Source organism: Microchirus variegatus (assembly GCF_963457635.1).
Source record: "Microchirus variegatus genome assembly, chromosome: 9".
NCBI classification, from domain to species: domain Eukaryota; kingdom Metazoa; phylum Chordata; class Actinopteri; order Pleuronectiformes; family Soleidae; genus Microchirus; species Microchirus variegatus.
The window spans coordinates 991,629-1,015,000 of NC_139810.1; the positions used below are offsets into that span (position 1 = coordinate 991,629).

Genomic DNA, 23,372 nt, shown 5'->3' on the forward strand with positions numbered 1-23,372 from the left:
TGAGTGACTTCGGTATGGGAGAGTGAGTGACTTTGGTGCGGGTGAGTGACTTTGGTGTGGGAGAGTGAGTGACTTTGGTGTGAGAGTGAGTGACTTTGGTGTGGGAGAGTGAGTGACTTTGGTGTGGGAGAGCGAGTGACTTTGGTGTGGGAGAGCGAGTGACTTTGGTGTGGGAGAGTGAGTGACTTTGGTGTGGGAGTGCGAGTGACTTTGGTGCGGGTGAGTGACTTTGATAAAGTCATAATTAAAGGTTTATTCCAGAGAATCTTCGACGCACGTAAACATTTGGTCAAGACGCACAAACAGAGCTGACAGTGACGACGTGCAAACGTAAATACTTAATGTCAGAGGCAGATGAAGTGCGTCACGAGCAGCACACACACAAAAACTCAAATACGGCTGTGTGTGTGTGTGTGTGTGTGTGTGTGTCGTTTTTGTCAGGAACGGTGTGTTGTTGTGAAGTGGAGATGTTTGTGTTGATTTGCATCAGCATCATCAGCAGCAGCAGTGTTGTTGTTGTTGTTGTTGTTGTTGTTGTTGTTGTGTGCTTGCTCTCAGGCTCTCGCTGCAGTAAACACTTGTTTACGCTTCTCCAGACTTTCCCCTGTGCTCCGACACACACACACACACACACACAGTGAGCATGAGCGCCACCTGCTGCTCCCGACACACAGTTTACGTCACTGAATTTTAGTGACGCTCAAAAACCACATAAACCTTAGTCTGATTGAAATTGTTCTAACATTAATTCCTCAAAGTTGAACTAAAGCACTATAATGTTTGAAACTACCCGGTAAATTTAATCACTTTCAGGCTGAAACGTGACAGAACCGGGCGAAAATCACCATTTTTTTCCTTAAACTAGTGCAGTGCCCGTGTGTACTCCTATAGTTACCTCAGTTATGGTAATGCATGATAAGGAACGTAAAGGATAAAATAATACAAACACTGTGTGACCTCATAAGGCACAACGCAAATGTGTCAACTCACTGTCAAAGTGAATCAGGATAAATGGATCATTTCATGAATTTCAAAAATTCATTAAAATTATTCCTTATGAGATTTGCAAATATTTTCAACAGATCCTTGTTCAGGGTGATGTCGACTATTATGATGGTGAATTTCAAGTCATTCTGAGACGTGGATCAACAACTCCTGTGAACTCCTGTGTGCTGTGATGTTAAAATCACTGGTTTTACTCTATGGACTTTGGTGTGGGAGAGTGAGTGTTTACAAACTGTTTTCCTTGTGTCGACCTGGTTCTAGGTTTAGCCGACTTAGCACTTGTTATGTGTCAACACTACACACACAATCAGAAAACATTAGCCTTAGCTGTGGTTTGATAAAATGCTAAATGCTAAGCTAAGAAGGAGACATCAGTGTGCTAGCATGATACATGATTATGTGTCAATACTACAAACACAATCAGAAAACATTAGCCTTAGCTGTAGTTTGATAAAATGCTAAATGCTAAGCTAAGAAGGAGACATCTGTGTGACACTGATTTTAGCCTCTTAGCTAAAGACTTAGCTCATGAAATCTACGTCAGTTTAAGTCTACGATATCTTTAAGAACACGTTCACGTCTTTATTTCACTGTTAGACAGACTTTAACAACAGGAAACTGAAGTTTGTAAACCACTCACTCTCCCACACCAAAGTCACTCACTCTCCCACGCCAAAGTCCATAGAGAAAACCAGTGATTTTAGCTCTAAATTAAATATTTTAAAAGCCGAATGTGTGCTGTGATGTTAAAATCACTGGTTATCTCTATGGACATTGGTGTGGGAGAGTGAGTGACTTTGGTGTGGGAGAGTGAGTGACTTTGGTGTGTGAGAGAGTGAGGGACTTTGGTGTGGGAGAGTGAGTGACTTTGGTGTGAGAGAGTGAGTGACTTTGGTGTGGGAGAGTGGGAGAGTGAGTGACTTTGGTGTGGGAGAGTGAGTGACTTTGGTGTGGGAGAGTGAGTGACTTTGGTGAGGGAGAGTGAGTGACTTTGGTGTGAGAGAGTGAGTGACTTTGGTGTGGGAGAGTGAGTGACTTTGGTGTGAGAGAGTGAGTGACTTTGGTGTGGGAGAGTGAGTGACTTTGGTGTGAGAGAGTGAGTGACTTTTGGTGTGGGAGAGTGAGTGACTTTGGTGTGAGAGAGTGAGTGACTTTGGTGTGGGAGAGTGAGTGACTTTGGTGTGAGAGAGTGAGTGACTTTGGTGTGGGAGAGTGAGTGACTTTGGTGTGGGAGAGTGAGTGACTTTGGTGTGAGAGAGTGAGTGACTTTGGTGTGGCAGAGTGAGTGACTTTGGTGTGGGAGAGTGAGTGACTTTGGTGTGAGAGAGTGAGTGACTTTGGTGTGGGAGAGTGAGTGACTTTGGTGTGGGAGAGTGAGTGACTTTGGTGTGAGAGAGTGAGTGACTTTGGTGTGGGAGAGTGAGTGACTTTGGTGTGAGAGAGTGAGTGACTTTGGTGTGGGAGAGTGAGTGACTTTGGTGTGGGAGAGTGAGTGAGTTTACAAACTTCTGCTAAATTGCTAAACGTTGTTGAGAGACAGACGTAAAACACTTTATTTCTGATGTCATGTGTGACGTCCGTCTCCGTCTCCGTCCTCACGCCTGCAGCGTTAGCGTTAGCGAGGACACAGCACAGTAGCCTCAGTCGCTCAGTAAACAGTGGTAAACACAGCAGCGATGCCGGCACGAAATGGAAGAATCGAGCTCATAAAAACATTTACACAGAGCTGCCACGTGAACAATATCATTTCAGATCTGACAATAAAGTGCCGTTGAAACCAAAACAACAGGAACAGGAATCTGGTGTGTTTACATCGTGACCTCACAGACGTCGTTCAATCACGGCTAATTCAACTTTCACACACTTTCACATTTCATTCTAATGTAAAAACTAATTTGACACACAGTGACCACACGAGGCAGCAGTGGACCAGCAGCTCCTGTGTCCCTGTGAGCTGAAATCACTGGTTTTCTCTATGGACTTTGGTGTGGGAGAGTGAGTGGTTTACAAACTTCAGTTTCCTGTTGTTAAAGTCTGTCTAACAGTGAAATAAAGACGTGAACGTGTTCTCAAAGATATCGTAGACCTTCTTAGCTTAGCATTTAGCATTTTATCTTATCAGACGAACTACAGCTAAGGCTAATGTTTACTTATTGTGTATGTAGTATTGACACATAATCATGTATCATGCTAGCACACTGATGTCTCCTTCTAAGGTTAGCATTTAGCATTTAATCTTATCAGACAAACTACAGCTAAGGCTAATGTTTACTGATTGTGTATGTAGTATTGACACATAATCATGTATCATGCTAGCACACTGATGTCTCCTTCTAAGGTTAGCATTTAATCTTATCAGACAAACTACAGCTAAGGCTAATGTTTACTTATTGTGTATGTAGTGTTGACAGATAATCATGTATCATGCTAGCACACTGATGTCTCCTTCTAAGGTTAGCATTTAGCATTTTATCTTATCAGACAAACTACAGCTAAGGCTAATGTTTACTGATTGTGTATGTAGTATTGACACATAATCATGTATCATGCTAGCACACTGATGTCTCCTTCTAAGGTTAGCATTTAGCATTTTATCTTATCAGACGAACTACAGCTGAGGCTAATGTTTACTGATTGTGTATGTAGTATTGACACATAATCATGTATCATGCTAGCACACTGATGTCTCCTTCTAAGGTTAGCATTTAGCATGTTATCTTATCAGACGAACTACAGCTAAGGCTAATGTTTTCTGATTGTGTATGTAGTATTGACACATAATCATGTATCATGCTAGCACACTGATGTCTCCTTCTAAGGTTAGCATTTAGCATGTTATCTTATCAGACGAACTACAGCTAAGGCTAATGTTTTCTGATTATGTATGTAGTATTGACACATAATCATGTATCATGCTAGCACACTGATGTCTCCTTCTAAGGTTAGCATTTAGCATTTTATCAAACAATGCTAATGTTTTCTGATTGTGTATGTAGTATTGACACATAATCATGTAGCATGCTAACACACTGATGTCTCCTTCTTAGGTTAGCATTTAGCATTTTATCAAACAAGGCTAATGTTTTCTGATTGTGTATGTAGTATTGACACATAATCATGTATCATGCTAGCACACTGATGTCTCCCTCTAAGGTTAGCATTTAGCATTTTATCTTATCAGACAAACTACAGCTAAGGCTAATGTTTACTGATTGTGTATGTAGTACTGGCACATAATCATGTATCATGCTAGCACACTGATGTCTCCTTCTAGGGTTAGCATTTAGCATTTAGAATTAAGTGACCACACGAGGCAGCAGAAGACCAGCAGCTCCTGTGTCCCTGTGAGCTAAAATCACTGGTTTTCTCTGTGGGCTTTGGTGTGGGAGAGTGATTTACAGACTTCAGTTTCCCTGTTGTTAATTAAAGAGTCACAGATCTGTTTCTGACGAGTTCAGCTCTGACCGCGTGTCATGTGACAAAGAGTGAGAGTTTGGTTTGATCGTGTGTGTGTGTGTGTGTGTGTGTGTGTGTGTGTGTGTGACGACTCTCTTCTATCGATCAGTGTCACTCAGGTATCACTGTTAGTGTTAGCATCAGTGTGTGTCAGCTGGTATCACTCACTGGTATCTGCTTTGACCCTGACTCTGTATCCCTGCTGTTTCCCACACCTCTGTGTGTGTGTGTGTGCTTGTGTGTGTGTGTCCGTGTGTGTGTGTGTGTATTACATTCCCTGGTATGTTGGTGGAATTTGGACTATTTTTCCAGGTCACCGTTGTTTGTGCCTTGCGAGGTGTGTCTGTAAATTCCCACACAGGGAGGCAGATAAACACACACACAGTGTCACACACACACACACACACACACACACACACACACACACACACACACACACACACACACAGACCTCGTCACATCGTGGCCCGCACCTCGTACACGGAAGAGTTCGTCCACGCTCAGTGTCTGACCTTTGACCCTGAAGCTCGTGGCTGTCTGTGACTCAGTGTGTGTGTGTGTGTGCAAGTTTGTGTCAGTGTGTGTGTGTGTGTATCAGTGTGTCAGTGTGTGTGTGAGTGTGTGTCAGAGTGTGTCAGTGTGTGTGAGTGTGTGTGCGTCAGTGTGTGCGAGTGTGTGTGTCAGTGTGTGTGTGTATCAGTGTGTCAGTGTGTGTGTGAGCGTGTGTCAGTGTGTGTGAGTGTGTATGTGTGTCAGTGTGTGTGTGAGTGTGTATGTGTGTCAGTGTGTGTGAGTGTGTCTGAGTGTGTCAGTGTGTGTGTGTGTGTCAGTGTGTGTGTGAGTGTGAGTGTGTGTCTGTGTGTGTGAGTGTGTGCGAGTGTGTGTGAGAGTGTGTGTGTGTGTGTGTGTGTGTGAGTGTGTGTCAGTGCAACAGCACCGGAAACCTTTTTAACACTAACATAAGTTTTGTTTTTCACATAATGTTCAATGTTTTTGAGGAAATTGCGTATATACATATATATATATATACATGCATATATATTTATGTATATATATATATATATATATGTATGTCGCCACCTAGTGGAGCGGAGTTTCTTGCTCGTGTTTGTTTACTGGGACAAAAACAGACCATGGAAAAACATATTGAGTACAGGTCTGGTTTGATCCTCTCTGACCTTTGACCTCACACACACACACACACACACACACACTGAGTGACAGAGCAGACAGGTGATGGGTGAGTTCAGGAGGTGCTGGTGGAGGACAGGGTGAGAGTGTGTGTGTGTGTGTGTGTGTGTGTGTGTGTGTGTGTGTGTGTGTGTGTGTGTGTGTGTGTGTGTGTGTGTGTGTGTGTGTGTGTGTGTGTGTGTGTGTGTGTGTGTGTGTGTGTGTGTGTATCCTGGCCTGCAGGTACATACATGTGAATGTGTGTGTGCCAAACAAAGCGCATGACTGACGCCCCGGACCACCCCAACATGACTGTTACTGCAGGGGTAAATGGAGGAGGATTGTACCACAGGAGGAGGAGGAGGAGGAGCAGGAGGAGGAGGAGGAGCAGGAGGAGGAGGAGGAGGAGGAGGAGGAGCAGCGGTCATAGATGTGTCAGGTGAGTAACGATGATGAATAGTGTCTGACTCTGGGCTCAGATTAAGATCTGCTGATAAACATAAACATGGCCGCCAGCTCCAAGTAACTCTATACACTCTCTCTCTCTCTCTCTCTCTCTCTCTCCGTCATCATCCGTCCTTTTCCTTCTCACTGTCTCACGTCTTCTTCTTCTTCTCTTTTTTTTTTTTTTTACTTCTGTCTCTCTGGAGCAGAACGTTTAGTTTTGTAAACCACTCACTCTCCCACACCAAAGTCCATAGATAAAAACCAGTGATTTTAACATCACAGGGACACAGGAAACTGCTAAAATCAGTGTTTCCTTGTATCTTGTATCATGCTAGCACACTGATGTCTCCTTCTTAGCTTAGCATTTAGCATTTTATCAAACTACAGCTAAGGCTAATGTTTTCTGATTGTGTTTGTAGTGTTGACACATAACAAGTGCTAAGTCGACTAAAGCTAGAACCAGGTCGACACAAGGAAAACAGTTTGTAAACCACTCACTCTCCCACACCAAAGTCACTCACTCTCCCACACCAAAGTCACTCACTCTCCCCACAACAAAGTCACTCACTCTCCCACACCAAAGTCACTCACTCTCCCACACCAAAGTCACTCACTCTCCCACACCAAAGTCACTCACTCTCCCACACCAAAGTCACTCACTCTCCCACACCAAAGTCACTCACTCTCACACACCAAAGTCGCTCACTCTCCCTCACCAAAGTCACTCACTCTCCCACACCAAAGTCACTTACTCTCCCACACCAAAGTCACTCACTCTTTCACACCAAAGTCACTCACTCTTTCACACCAAAGTCACTCACTCTCCCACACCAAAGTCACTCACTCTCCCACACCAAAGTCACTCACTCTCCCACACCAAAGTCGCTCACTCTCCCACACCAAAGTCACTCACTCTCCCACACCAAAGTCCATAGAGTAAACTTTTAGTGAATTCAGCTTTTAAAATATTTAATTTAGACTTAACTCAGTGACACAAAGTGACCACACGAGGCAGCAGAGGACCAGCAGCTCCTGTGTCCCTGTGAGCTAAAAATCACAGATTTTCTCTATGGACTTTGGTGTGGGAGAGTGAGTGGTTTACAAACGTCAGTTTCCTGTTGTTAAAGTCTGTCTAACAGTGAAATAAAGACGTCGTAGACTTAGATTTGACTTAAAGCAGCAGCAGGAATCTTTAGAATCGTCTCAATGACGGATAATAAAGTTTATCTTATCTGAACTGTGACGTGATAAACAACAAACTGCTGTTTAGGCTCCGCCCACAATCACTGGCAGTCTTGTTTTTAATGGTAAAGTTGAGTTTTTTGAAAATAAACTGTTCTTTAACGTAGTTTATTGAAATATTGATTAAAAACAACCCTTTTTTAATAACATCTACGTGTTTTTGGTCAATGTAACTTGATTTTTCGACGCAAAATAAGATATTTTTCATATAATGACCAAGGTTTCTTTTCTTTATAAGGTCAGTGACATATAATATATGTTTGGTAAAGTTATCAGACAGTGGTTTGGACCTTGGTGCAGCAGCAGAATCCTCACACTGGCTCCTCTGTGGCAGCAGCGTCCAATCACCAGCTATCAACAGGTAATTACAGCCGTGCAGTCATTAGACAGGGACGCACCTGGAATTCCACATGGGGGGGCGGGCGGGGGGGCTCAGGTCGGACCTTTAATCAAACACACCCCCCCCCCCCCTTCACTGATAGAACACACCCGACTCTGACCCACAGAATCACCCTATTGTCTTATCTCTGCTGCTGTGTGTGTGTGTGTGTGTGTGTGATGATAATAACAGGTTATAACAGCAGGACAACATATACACAAAGAAAGAAATATATATATGTATATATATATATAATATATATACAAGTATATATAATATATACAAGTATATATACACATACACGTATATATATATATATACATATATACAGGTATATATACATATAAACGTATATCTATATACATATAGATATACATTATATGTATACCTATACATATATATAAATATATACGTATATGTATATATACATACATATAGACACATATATATACATGTAAACATACAGTACATATACACGTATATATACATAAAGATATACATATATACGTGTATATATATACATACATACATATATACACATATATACGTACATATGTCTATATATGTAATATATATACACGTATATATACACACATATACACGTTTATACGTATATATACATATATATGTATATACACATATATATACACGTATATATATATATATATATACATATAGATATACATTATATGTATACCTATACATATACGTATATGTATATTTACATAAATGTACACATATATATACATATTTATATAGATATATACGTGTATATAAATACAAACATACATATATATACACATATATACGTACATGTGTATATATGTTATATATACACGTATATATACACATATACACGTATATATATACATATATACACATATACACGTATAAATATACATATAGATATACATTATATGTATATCTATACGTATATATACATACATATATATATACATATATACATACACGTATACACACATATATATACGTATGTATATATATATATACATACATACATATACACGTATATATACATATAGATATACATATATACGTGTATATATACATACATACATATATACACGTATATATATATATACATATTTCTTTCTTTGTCAAACATATAAACCAACCACAACATTTCTACACTCGAGGACACAACAAATAATAATAATCATATTATATATTATATATTATATATTATTATATTGTTATTGTAAAGCTCTTTGACTTTGACGCTCTTTAAGTTTTACACTGATTTCCCATCTTTATTGTGAGGATCTCTGTCTACGCAGATGACTCACTCCTCGTCACTGACACAGTTCCGCGAGGATTAAAGACAGAATATGCGACTTTCAGCCCGGTGAAGACGTCAGGAGACAAATGTTAGCCGTGTTTCTTCACTGTGAACCCGGTAAATAAAAGGTCATTTGTGTTTTGTTTTTTTTGTGTGCGATCACATTTTTTGTACCAGTTTTTGCCCCCAAACAAACAAACAAACAAACAAACAAACAAACAACAACGGTGCGGCTCCCGCTTCCTCGTCGGAAGAAAAAAAAAAAAAGAAGAAGAAGCCAAAGATCCCAGCGTCGTACTAATGCACCGTATATTTCATTTGAACATCTGTTTAGATAAGGGTTAATAATATACACATTGTTATACAAGCAAGGAGCTGGAGAGCAGAGAGAAGTGACATCTGTCTGGTGTTGTGCTTACGCGTGACCGAGTGAATCATCCAGGGCTTAAACATGCGGAAAAACTAACGTACGTGGTTATAGTTTACGATAAACGATAATCTCTCTCTCTCTGTCTCTCTGTCTGTCAGTCACTGTAGTGCAACAAAACACTTTAAATATATCAATTTTTTTTTGTTGTTGTCCGTCCATTTACTCATCGTCCGTCTCCGCGTCCACTTCCCAAAGTGCACTTGTTCCCAGAAGTCTGAGCGAAAAACTGTTTTGGGTCGATTTAAAAAAAAAAGAGGGGGAGAAAAAAAAAAAAAAAAGAAGAAGAAGAAGAAGTGTATTTCCCCCGGAAAAATATGTGAGTATATGATGATGATGATGATGTCGTTGTAGTAATAATACTGGATATGTTCGAAGGCTCAGTTCACGTAACGCGCGTCTGTTAAAGCGTCACAAAAGCAGCAAACTCCCCATCCGCTCTATCCGCCCCATCCGCCCAATCTGCCCAATCTGCCCTATCCGCCCCATCCGCCCAATCTGCCCAATCTGCCCTATCCGCCCCATCCGCAGCCACAGTGTTCCATCCACCCTGCTTTCAGGCTCTGGGGCCGTTCACACACAGAGGGATTATGGGTAATAATTCATATCGACGGGTAGCAGCAGACTCCCCATCCACCCTATCCGCCCTATCCGCCCCATCCGCCCCATCCGCAGCCACAGTGTTCCATCCACCCTGCTTTCAGTCTCGGGGGGCCGTTCACACACAGAGGGATTATGGGTAATAATTCATATCGACGGGTAGTAGCAAACTCCCCATCCGCCCTATCCGCCCCATCCGCCCTATCCGCCCCATCCGCTCTATCCGCCCTATCTGCCCTATCCGCCCCATCCGCCCTATCCGCTCTATCCGCCCCATCCGCCCTATCCGCTCTATCCGCCCCATCCGCCCTATCCGCCCCATCCGCCCTATCCGCAGCCACAGTGTTCCATCCACCCTTCTTTCAGTCTCGGGGGGCCGTTCACACACAGAGGGATTATGGGTAATAATTCATATCGACGGGTACCAGATTCACAAGAGACAAGCCATGCAACGATGAACCAGACGCAGCAGCGCACTCTCCAGACAAACTTTTCCCAGAATTCCATGTTTCTTACAGGACGTCCTCCATAAAGGGGGGTGGGGGGGGGAGAGGGGGCGGAGTTTTGGGGGGCGTGTCCTCAGGTCTGGTCCAGCCATTCGGCTCGTTTGGGCGCCTTGCACGTGTGCACGTCCACGGCCTCCTCGCAGTCCTTGCACTCCACGGCGCAGCACCACTTGAACTTGCACTCGCACTTGGTGGTCTGCGTGACCCGCGTGGTGTCGTAGCCCCGCCCACAGCACATGACCTCGCAGCCGTCGGTGCCGCGCGACGTCTTGTTGCAGACGCGGCCGGCTGTTCCCAGAGAACCTGCAGCAGAGCGCACACACACACACACACACACAACAGTGTTACAGCGTTACAGGAAACACTCGAATTTCAACAGCTTGAAATGTCTCCACTGCCCCCTACTGTCTGTTAGTGGAAACCCATCCTCGCTTAGAATCAGGAGGTCTCGACTGTAAGATGATAAGGCAGTGACGCCGTTATTTTTGACTTTCAGCGCGAAACTAGCGGAAAAACAGCAGTTAGCGGCGTCAACGTTAACGCACGTTAGCGCACGACGTGTTTCCGTGACTCCCTGATCGTTAAAATGAGTCTCTAAAGTAACGCTAACCTTTAAAGACAGAGGCACACATACGCAGTTACACAGGTACGCTGGTTATTTGTTAGCGCTGCTCTTTTCCTTTGATAAACAGACCGCTACAGTTCAGCTGTAGGCTAACGCTAACGGCACTAAAGCAGCTAACACAGTTAACTGCATAAAAGGAGCTAACGCAGCTAGCGACGTTAAAGAGGCTAACGGAGCTAACGGCGTTAAAGGAGATAATGCAACTAATGGCGTTAAAGTAGCTAATGCAGCTAACTAAGCTAACGACGTTTAAGACGCTAACGGAGCTCACAGCGTTAAAGGAGATAATGCAGCTAAGGCGTTGTGCGTTAATGTTATCATGGTTAGCGGCAGGTTGGTTGTGTGTGTGTGGTTGTGTGTGTGTGTGTGTTTGGTTGTGTGTATGCGTGTGTGTGTGTTTGGTTGTGTGTGTGTGTGTGTTTGGTTGTATGTGTATGTGTATGTGTGTGTGCGTGCGTGCGTGCGTGTGTGTGTGTGTGTGTGTGTGTGTGTCGTACCCACAGAGATTAGCGCTGGTGTTCAGTGTGTGAAGCTAACTGTCACAACACACTGCTGGTAACAACAACAGACCCACACACACAACTATGCAGTGTTGGTAGAGCGACCTATAGTTACACTGCCTTTCCCAAGCCACTGCTCCCTTTGAAGTGTGTGTGTGTGTGTGTGTGTGTGTGTGTGTGTGTGTGTGTGTGTGTGTGTGTGTGTGTGTGTGTGTGTGTGTGTGTGTGTGTGTGTGTGTGTGAGTGTGTGTGTGAGGGTTAAATGGACAGTGGAGCGTGACAGACAGACAGGCTCTCACACTCTGAGGCCCACTCTGCCCTGCAGCTACGCTTAGTTCAGACACACACACACACACACACACACACACACACACACACACACACACACACACACACACACACACACACACACACACACACACACACACAGAGGTGAGCTGCCTCTGTCCCCAGGCTGTGGATTCCAGTGTTAAGGTGAGGAAGAGGAGGAGGAAGAGGAGGTGGAATGTCGCGTTTCCATGATCCAGTTCCAGCTCACGACATTTTTCCACGACTGTGTAGCTCCTCCTCCTCCTCCTCAACGTGGGCGGAGTCATCATATCGCAAAAGGGCTGCAACGATTACTCGAGTAATTTGAGTAACTCTGCCTCCAGTGTAATTCCTTTAATTCCTTTAATTCCTTTAATTTCTATCTCTATCGCGTTATGCGGCCCGTTCAGCGCAGGGATCGTTGTTGCACACGGACCGCTTTAGCAGACGCACGCCCGGGTGTTTCAGCCGGTGCGATGACGGAGAGTTAAACGGACCGTAAATGCTGGATCATTTCACGGTTAGACGAGAAGCTAACACGGTGCAGTGGAGCCGCTGTGAACGTCCTCGATGACACAGCGTCTGAGCCGATAGCATCCAGTTGCTAATGCTAACGCCGCCGGGACACGCTAACGCAACTTAAACACTGATGTTGGTTGGTTTAACGTAGTTTACCCGGAGTAACTGTACTGCGTTTATGTTATGCAGGATTTGATTTGATAACGCAAAATTATTATTTAATTTTTTGAAAAATAAATAAATAAATATAAGAATATTAATTTTCTGATTACTCAATTAATCGAGGAAATACTCAATTACAAAAATATTAAATAGCTGCAGCCCTACATCATGTGTGTGTGTGTGTGTGTCTGGTTGTGCGTGTGTGTGTGTGTGTCTGGTTGTGCGTGTGTGCTTGGCTGTGTGTGTGCGCGTGTGGTTGTGTGGTTGTGCGTGTGCGTTTGTTTGTGTATGTTTGTGTATGTGTGTTTGGTTGGTTGAGTGTGTGTTTGGTTGTGTATGGTTGTGTGTGTGTGTTTGGTTGGTTGGTTGTGTGTGTGTGTTTGGTTGTGCGTGTGGTTGTGTATGTGTGTGTGCGTTTGGTTGGGTGTGCGTGTGTGTTTGGTTGTGCGTGTGTATGTGTGTGTGTGTGCGTTTGGTTGGTTGTGTGTGTGTCTAGTTGTGCGTGTGTTTGGTTGTGTATGTGTGTTTGGTTGTGTGTGTGTGTGTGTGTTTGGTTGTGTATGGTTGTGTGTGTGTGTGTGTGTGTGTTTGGTTGTGCGTGTGGTTGTGTATGTGTGTGTGTTTGGTTGGTTGTGTGTGTGTGTCTGGTTGTGTATGTGTGTGTGCGTTTGGTTGGTTGTGTGTGTGTGTGTGTTTGGTTGTGAGGTTGTGTGTGTGTCTGGTTGTGCGTGTGTGTGTGTGCATGTGTGTTTGGTTGTGTGTGTGTGTTTGGTTGGTTGTGCGTGTGTGTGTGTTTGGTTGTGAGGTTGTGTGTGTGTCTGGTTGTGCGTGTGTGTGTGTGTGTGCGTTTGGTTGGTTGTGTGTGTGTCTGGTTGTGCGTGTGTGTGTGTGCATGTGTGTTTGGTTGGTTGTGTGTGTGTGTGTGCGTTTGGTTGTGTATGGTTGTGTGTGTGTGTTTGGTTGGTTGTGTGTGTGTGTGTGTGTGTTGACAGAAACTGACAGAGGTCAGGTGGTCACGTGTCCTCAGGGGATGAGGATATTAGCTTCCACAGACATCACAGAGACACACACACACACACAGTCATGCATGAACACACACACACACACACACACACACACACACACACACAGTGAGGTTGCGGTCCATCACCGTGACGACCGGCCTCTCACCTGCTGCTTTGTCCTGTAAGCAATAATCGGGTGAGTTCTCAAAGTAGACCAGGTCGTTCTTGGTCGCCTTCCTGAAGGCTTTGTTAGCCACAGCGAATCCCGTCCCGTCCTGGTTCATCGTCACCTCGATGGCACCGTTGTATTTCCTCCTCAGGAAGTCGCCCGTCTTCCTGAAGTCGGACATGGCCATCCAACACGTCCTGAGCGTGCACGAGCCGCTCACGCCGTGACATTTACACTTCAGCTTCATGAAGCGCTTCACTGCCTGAAACACACGTTCTGACACATAAATATATATAGAAACCACTCACTCTCCCTGCACCAAAGTCCACAGAGAAAACCAGTGACTAACATCAGCACACAGCTGAGAGTTGTTGATCCACTGCTGCCTCCATCACTGAGTTATCTAAGTTAACCAGCTAACTAGCATCTATGTATCTAACCTGGCCAGTTAACTAGCATCTATGTATCTAAGCTAGCCAGCTAACTAACATCTATGCATCTAAGATAGCCAGCTAACTAGTATCTATGTATCTAAGCTAACCAGCTAACTAGCATCTATGTATCTAAGCTAACCAGCTAACTAGCATCTATGTATCTAAGCTAGCCAGCTAACTAACATCTATGCATCTAAGATAGCCAGCTAACTAGTATCTATGTATCCAAGCTTACCAGCTAACTAGCATCTATGTATCTAATGTGGCCGGTTAACTAGCACCTATGTATCTCAGCTAGAAAGCCAACTAACATCTGTGCATCTAAGATAGCCAGCTAACTAGTATCTATGTATCTAAGCTAACCAGCTAACTAGCATCTATGTATCTAAGACAGCCAGCTAAATACCATCTATGGATCTAAGCTTGCCAGCTAACTAGCATCTATGCATCTAAGATAGCCAGCTAACAAGTATCTATCTATCTATCTATCTATCTATCTATCTATCTATCTATCTATCTATCTATCTATCTATCTATCTATCTATCTATCTATCTATCTGTTAGCTAACTATCATTCTATCAATCTTTGTTAGCTATCTATCTGTCTGTCTGTCTAGTAAGCTAGCCAGCTAACTAGCATCTATGTGTCTAAGTTAACCAAATAACTACCATCTATGTATCTAACCTGGCCAGTTACCTAGCATCTGTGTATCTAAGTTAGCCAGCTAACTAGCATCTATGTATGTTAGACAGCCTGCTAACTAGTATCTATGTATCTAAACTAACCAGCTAACTAGCATCTATGTATCTAAGCTAACCAGCTAACTAGCATCTATGTGTCTAAGCTAGCCAGCTAACTAACTAGCATCTATTTTATTTTTTTTATTTTATAAAAGAAGAAAATATTCACATTTAAGAAGCTGAAACGATCAGAAATCTGGTTCTAAGCTTCAAACCGATTAATCGATGATCAAAATAGTTTGACGATTAATCCGGTAATCGATAAAAAATCGATTATCAGCTCCAGTTCAGATTGACCTCAGTGACACACAGTGACCACACGAGGCAGCAGAGGACCAGCGGTGGACTCACCGTTCTGCCGCAGCGGTTGTTGTGCAGGTTCATGAGCGCTCGGGCGTCTCGCACCGTCCTCTCTTTGGCGTCGATGAAGGCTTTGGCGAACTTGATGCCGTAGTTGATGTTGTCGCTGCAGCCGCCCCAGTCGAAGTCGCCGCGCTCGTCGCTAGCTCGTCCGCGCTTGTGCGGGTCGCAGTGACACGTCTTCAGCTTCCCCTGGCTGCAGGCGCGCGTCAGGGCGTAAACCACGCCCGCCGACGAGATGGCGTAGACGAAGGCCGCCTCGCGACTGCCTGAGACACAGAGACGGAGAAGGACTGTCACGTAAATACTCCACGTTATACGAGGTAAAGTACCTTAGAGGGATACTTTTACAGTAGAAGTACAAGCTCGTGACCAGAATATGACTTTGGTAGAAGTTGAAGTCACTTGTCCGGGTCATTTGGACCATTTTTTCTGTCACCCCAACCTGTCTAGGCAGATGGCCGCGCATCTTTGAGTCTGGTACTGTCATAAGTTTCTTTCCGTTTAAATGTTTTTGTTTGTATCTAGTGCTGGGCCGCGTTAAGGCACCTTTAAAAAACAGAGGCACATTACGCAGTTACACAGGTACGCTAGTTATTTGTTCGCGCTGCTCTTTTTCCTTTAATAAACAGACCACTCCAGTTCCACTGTAGGCTAACGCTAACATCGCTAAAGGAGCTAATGCAGCTAACGGTGCCATGACGTCACGCACCTCTTTTTCTGGTCAGTCGTCGTGGAAAAAAAGCACAATTTTTTTTCTCTCCACTGATGCCTCGTGTTTGCCCATTGTGGCAAGAGAGAGGGGGAGGAGGAGGAGGAGGAGGTAGAGGAGGAGCAGGAGGAGGGGGAGGAAGAAGAGGAGAGGAGGAAGAGGAGGAGGTACAGGAGGAGAGGAGGAGGTAGAGGTGGAGAGTAGGAAGAGGAGAAAGGAAGAGAAGAGGAAGAGGAGGTAGAGGAGGAGCAGGAGGAGGAAGAGCAGGAGGAGGAGGAAGAGGAGGAGCAGGAGGAGGGGGAGGGAGAGGAGGAGAGGAGGAAGAGGAGAAAGAGGAGGAGGAAGAGGAGAAAGAGAAGAAGAGGAAGAGGAGGAGAAGAGGAAGAGAAGCAGGAGAACAGTGCTGGTCATCGTTCAATCCTGCGCTGTTTGTCTGACAGTGAGAATATCTCTAAATATTTACATCTACATTACTGTTTATTCCTCTGCTACACACACACACACACACACACACACACACACACACACACACACACACACACACCCTTTAAACGTATCAGATTATGAACTCCCCGCGACATTCACTTCACAGCAGAGAACATTCTCTCTCTTTGAACAGTTAACTAAAGACATCAGCTCATCTGATGCATCTGTTATTCCCTCAATTACAGCGTTAAAGCGTCTTCTACACAAAGATTAAGACCACAGGGTGAAAACGATGAAAAGTGCGCTCTGCTCTTCAGAGTCACCACGTTTCACTCAGATCACTTGCACTTCATCGTGACTGTATCCTCGTCATAAAGATCATTATTTTTATGTGGGGATAAAACATGTAGAGAAATGATCCAGTCTGCTTTAGATATGAAGAGACCGCTTGGAGACGCAGGAGAGGGAGAAGAGAAGATTAAATAAAAGGGCTGTTTGTCTGCAGCAGATGAGGCAGATGTTTTAAGATTCACACACACACACACACACACACACACACACACACACACACACACACACACACACACACACACACAGACTCACTGCGCAGCAGGACTCGTCCAAACACAGTGTGGTCCCGGTCCAGTGTGCTGCAGTTCCAGCGGTGGTGTCTGAACTGGTGCTGACACTCCCTGATCCACTCCTTGGTTCCCTCCCCGATGGCCTGCATGATGTCGGGGTGACGCTGACACAGCTGCCGCTGCTTGTTCACCAAACCCGGGATGTTGTCGCAGATGACGCGAGCGCCGAGAGCTCCGATGTACCTGAGGACGCAGTGACACGGTTAGCCTCGTAAATCCTGATGTTAGCGAGGAGATGTTTGTAAACCGCTCACTCTCCCACACCAAAGTCCATAGAGAAAATCAGTGATTTTAGCTCACAGGGACACAGGAGCTGCTGGTCCTCTGCTGCCTCGTGTGGTCACTTTGTGTCACTGAGTTAAGTCTAAATGTATTATTTTAAAAGCCGAATTAAACAGAATCAGTCATTGTAAGTTAGTGATGGAGGCAGCAGTGGATCAACAACTCCTGTGAACTCCTGTGTGCTGTGATGTTAAAATCACTGGTTTACTCTATGGACTTTGGTGTGGGAGAGTGAGTGACTTTGGTGTGGGAGAGTGAGTGACTTTGGTGTTGGAGAGTTAGTGACTTTGGTGCGGGAGAGTGAGTGAGTTTACAAACTGTTTTCCTTGTGTCGACCTGGTTCTAGGTTTAGCCGACTGAGCACTTGTTATGTGTCAATACTACACACACAATCAGAAAACATTAGCCTTAGCTGTAGTTTGATAAAAATGCTAAATGCTAAGCTAAGAAGCTAAGAAGGAGACATCAGTGTGCTAGCATGATACAAGATACAAGGAAACAGACTGACAGACTTTAACAACAGGAAACTGAAGTTTGTAAACCACTCACTCTCCCACACCAAAGCCCATAGAGAAAACCAGTGATTTTAACATCACAGGGACACAGGAGCTGCTGGTCCTCTGCTGCCTCGTGTGGTCACTTTGTGTCACTCAAAGTGAGTGACTTTGGTGTGGGAGAGTGTGTGACTTTGGTGTGAGGAGAATGAGTGACTTTGGTGTGGCAGAGTGAGTGACTTTGGTGTGGGAGAGTGAGTGACTTTGGTGTGTGAGAGTGAGTGACTTTGGTGTGAGGAGAGTGAGTGACTTTGGTGTGGGCGAGTGAGTGACTTTGGTGTGAGAGAGTGAGTGACTTTGGTGTGAGAGAGTGAGTGGCTTTGGTGTGTGAGAGTGAGTGACTTTGGTGTGGGAGAGTGAGTGACTTTGGTGTGGGAGAGTGAGTGACTTTGGTGCGGGAGAGTGAGTGACTTTGGTGTGGGAGAGTGAGAGTGAGTGACTTTGGTGTGGGAGAGTGAGTGACTGTGTGGGAGAGCGAGTGACTTTGGTGTGGGAGAGTGAGTGACTTTGGTGTGGGAGAGTGAGAGTGAGTGACTTTGGTGTGGGAGAGTGAGTGACTTTGGTGTGGGAGAGTGAGTGACTTTGGTGTGGCAGAGTGAGTGACTTTGGTGCGGGAGAGTGAGTGACTTTGGTGCGGGACAGTGAGTGACTTTGGTGCGGGAGAGTGAGTGACTTTGGTGCGGGAGAGTGAGTGACTTTGGTGCGGGAGAGTGAGTGACTTTGGTGCGGGAGAGTGAGTGACTTTGGTGTGGGAGAGTGAGTGACTTTGGTGTGGGAGAGTGAGTGACTTTGGTGTGGGAGAGCTTGGAGGTTTAAAAATCCCACCTGGAACTTCATGTTTCCAGGTTAAAATGTTTTATTTTTATTTGATTTAAATATAGACATACGCTTTTACATAAGCTGTTGTTTTTTTAAATATTATTATTATATAAGTGACTAAAACCAGATCGCTCCATCTCTAATCTGCACTGGAACTGGATTACAGTGATTTACAGCTAAATAGACAAAGTGTAAGTGCCCACACACACACACACACACACACACACACACACACACACACACACACACACACACACACACACACACACACACACACACACTTCACTTAACAGTTTAAGGTTTTTGTGAGTAAGAGGAGAGGAAACCATTTACTGTGCAAATAAATAAGCACTTAACCTCTGTGTGTGTGTGTGCGTGTGTGTGTGTGCGCGTGTGTGGGGGCGCGTGTGTGTGTGTGTGTGTGTGTGTGTGTGTGTGTGTGTGTGTGTGAGATCAGAGGAGTCTGACGTCTCCAATAATCCTGTCAAACCAAGACTCCGCCTCTCTCTCGTCCTCTCTGTCCCTGATGTCTCTCCATGAAAGTGAGTTTTTGTTTTCAAGGGCCTTGAAAAACATTGTTCAAATTCAAAAACTTTCAAGGACTTCAAGGACCTGTCGGAACCCGGACAGGGACACCAGTGACAGGAGACATTCACCTAAATATCAACTTCAAGCACTTTCAATGACCCATGTTAATTGAAAGGGTTATTTTCAAAAACGTTCAAGGGCCTTGAAAAACAATGTTCAAATTCCAAAACCTTCAAGGACTTCAAGGACCCGTCGGAACCCGGACAAGGACACCAGTGACAGGAGACGTTTACCTAGATATCAACTTCAAAATTCAAGCACTTTCAATGACCCATGTCTATTTAAAGGCATTTTCAAAAACTTTCAAGGGCCTTCATATTTTTTTTTTTTCAAATTCACAGACTCTCAAGGATTTCAAGGACCCATGAGAACCCTTAAGGGAACAACATCAACTTCACTTCTTTCCTGCACAACATTCAAGCACTTTCAAAGACTCATGTCTGTTTAAGGACATTTTCAAAAACTTTCAAGGGCCTTGATATTTTTTCTCAAATTCACAAACTTTCAAGGATTTCAAGGACCCATGAGAACCCTTTTGGGGACAATATCAACTTCACTTCTTTCCTGCACAATATTCGAAGCACTTTCAATGACTCATGTCTATTTAAGGGCATTTTCAAAAACTTTCAAGGACTTCAAGGACCTGTGGGAACCTTGACAGGGACACCAGTGGCAAGAGACGTTTACCAATATCAACTTCACTTCTTTCTTGTATAAAATTCAAGCACTTTCTTTAAAAAAAAAACTTAAAAGGGCCTTGAAATTTTTTTCTCAAATTCACAAACTTTCAAGGATTTCAAGGACCCATGAGAACCCTTTTGGGGACAATATCAACTTCACTTCTTCCCTGCACAACATTTGAAGCACTTTCAATGACTCATGTCTATTTAAGGGCATTTTCAAAAACTTTCAAGGATTTCAAGGACCTGTGGGAACCCAAACAGGGACACTTTTCGAAAATACGCTTCAAAAACCTGATCTTGATCTGGTGAGATCGTCTCTGCCGAGGTCACGGGGAGCGTGAAGCTGTGTGGTCGTGTTTTACGAGGAGGAGGAGGTGGAGGAGGAGGAGGAAGAAGAGGAGAGTGCTCATCAAAGGAGTAAAAAAGCCAGAGCAGCGATTCACACTTCATTTTCTCTCCGACTGGTGGTTTTATAGCAGCGTAAATCTGCATCCACGGGTCTAAACCAACACGCTGTAAAGACGGGGGGAAATAATCTGGGGCTGTGACTGCAATAATCTGAACATTCTGCTTTAAATCACACTCAGATTATTTATTTGACAAATAAATGATAATAATAATAATTAGGACAACAAGCAAATTTTAAATTCTACTAAATCTGCGTCAGTAATCACATCAGTGCTTGGCATTAGCAGCTAAACTAGCTAGGTAGTGCAGTTAGTAGCTATTGCTAATGCGGCCAGATACTTAATGTTTGATGTTGTTAACAGTAGTCAGATACTATAGCATCAATGTTTAACATTAGCATCTTCTGTAGCTGTAACCAAAGCATTCGTGTTTGATATTAGCTGCTACTTTTACGTCAAAAATTGTGACGTTAGCAGCTAATTTAGCCAGATACTGTGACAGTGATGTTTGATGTTAGCAGCTAATGTAGCCAGATACTGTGACAGTGACGTTAGCAGCTAATGTAGCCAGATACTGTCACAGTGATGTTTGACGTTAGCAGCTAATATAGCCAGATACTGTCACAATGATGTTTGACGTTAGCAGCTAACGTAGCCAGGTACTGTCACAGTGATGTTTGATGTTAGCAGCTAATATAGCCAGATACTGTCACAGTGATGTTTGACGTTAGCAGCTAATATAGCTAGATACTGTCACAATGATGTTTGACGTTAGCAGCTAATGTAGCCAGATACAGTGACAGTGATGTTAGCAGCTAATGTAGCCAGATACTGTGACAGTGATGTTTGACGTTAGCAGCTAATGTAGCAAGATACAGTGACAGTGATGTTAGCAGCTAATGTAGCCAGATACTGTCACGATGTTTGACGTAATCAGCTAATGTAGCCAGATACTGTGACAGTGATGTTTGACGTTAGCAGCTAATGTAGCCAGATACTGTGACAGTGATGTTAGCAGCTAATGGAGCCAGATACGGTCACAGTGACGTTTGACGTTAGCAGCTAATGATGCCAGATACTGTGACAGTGATGTTTGACGTTAGCAGCTAATGACGCCAGATACTGTGACAGTGATGTTTGACGTTAGCAGCTTTAGCCTCAGTAGCTGCTACAGATTTAGCTCAATAATAACGATCGACTTATTGTGACTTTTTTGAAACCTTGAGGTTTGTTTTGGGAAAAATGTTTTCTTTTAAACCTATCACTACATTAACAATAAAATCAATATTATTATAATCAATAAAAAACATTTTCACCTCACAACCTTTTAGGACGTCGTACTTTAACATTTTAAAGCAGTTATTTTGGGGCCACATCATATACGTCTCTCTTTATGGCAACATTTGTATGACATATATTATATTATTATTATTATAATATAATCATTTTCTACAGATCCTCTCTGATCACATACCCTGGTTTCAGATTATTATTATTATTATTATTATTATTATAGGAAGCTCACGTACCACTGGTGGTCCACATACCACAGTGTGAGAACCACAATCATTAGATTATTGATTAAGTGCTGTTAATCAAATTCTTTTAAGCAAATGGGACATCCCATAACGATAAAGCTCCAGATCTGCCTGTATCAACACACACACACACACACACACACACGCACACACACACACACAATTTCATGTATGTTTTTGAGCAGTGAGATCTTTGGTTCATCTATGATCTACATGACTGACTTTGTGGTATTTAAGTGAAGTTATTAGTGTGTGTGTGTGTGTGTGTGTGTGTGTGTGTGTGTGTGTGTGTGTGTGTGTGTGTGTACCTGGTGATTTAATGACTCCCTGCTTTGTCTCCAGCTGAGCTGAACACAGCACTCATAAACTGCATTTATCACTTTATTAGTATAATAATAATAATAATAATACTAATAGCAATCATTATTATCATTATTATTATGGAGCCAACACAGTGAAACAAGAAGAAACTAAATCATAATTAAAGCTTATTTATTCTCATTTAACTCAAGATTTGAGGATTTTTGCTTTTTCTTTAAAAGAAAAAGAAAAAACACATTAAACTTGAACGCACAAGTTGTGTTTTTTCATAAATTCAATCTAAAAATAAAAAAAATAAGCCTGATCATTTTCATCAAAATGAGGAGGAGGAAAAAAAAAAACTTTCTTCTTCAATAAATTAAAGGATACAAATCCTTATTTAATGGAAACATATTTTAATTGGAATGTGTTTTTTTGGAAAATGGATTAAAATCGTCATCATGAGTTAAACTCGTTGACAGGTCGAGGATTAAAGGCTCAGTCCCGGTCTGGACTCTTAATGATTATAAATATCATAATCACTGTTTTTCAAAATAAAACTGTGTGGTTGTATGATGATGATGATGATGATGGTGATGATGGTGATGATGATGATGACTCACCACCATGAAGAGTCCACCCGCGGTGTGAGCAGCAGCAGCAGCAGCAAACACGCACAGTAAATCCTGGAGCTGGCGGCGGGGCTTTGGCACGAAGGAGCCCGGGATGAGAGTCTGACTCCCGGCGAAGCGCAGCTCCGCGTCCGCGGCGCCCGGAGGCTCAGAATGTGCTTTAACCGCAACATGGATCACTCTGCGCTCTTTTTCTCTGTTTCCCTTTTTAACTTTCCAAAATGTTTTTCGGGGTGAGGGGGGGGGGGGGTAAAAAAAAATAAAAAAAAGTGGCAGCAGCAGAGTTTAGTTCAGCAGCTTTGATTCTCCTGCGCGAGGCTCCATGCTGCGCGCTGCGTCCTCGGTGCCATGTGCGCACCAGACTGCGCCACAGAGTCTGCGCTTACCTGAGTGTGTGGAGCAACAAGTGTCGGCTTCACACGCACATTTACAAAC

At 43.5% G+C, this 23,372-nt stretch overlaps 1 protein-coding gene across 1 annotated transcript; it reads right to left on the minus strand.

Moving 5' to 3' along the window:
- Window positions 1–10,587: 10,587 nt before the first annotated feature.
- Window positions 10,588–23,154, minus strand: LOC310932058 (protein Wnt-2b-A). The gene is made up of 5 exons (XM_083895327.1): window positions 22,929–23,154; window positions 17,097–17,317; window positions 15,347–15,624; window positions 13,818–14,082; window positions 10,588–10,835 (listed from the first exon to the last, which is right to left on the minus strand). The coding sequence occupies exons 1-5, from the start codon at window positions 23,108–23,110 to the stop codon at window positions 10,606–10,608; spliced, it is 1,176 nt and encodes a 391-aa protein (XP_083751453.1). The 5' UTR covers window positions 23,111–23,154; the 3' UTR covers window positions 10,588–10,605.
- Window positions 23,155–23,372: the final 218 nt, after the last annotated feature.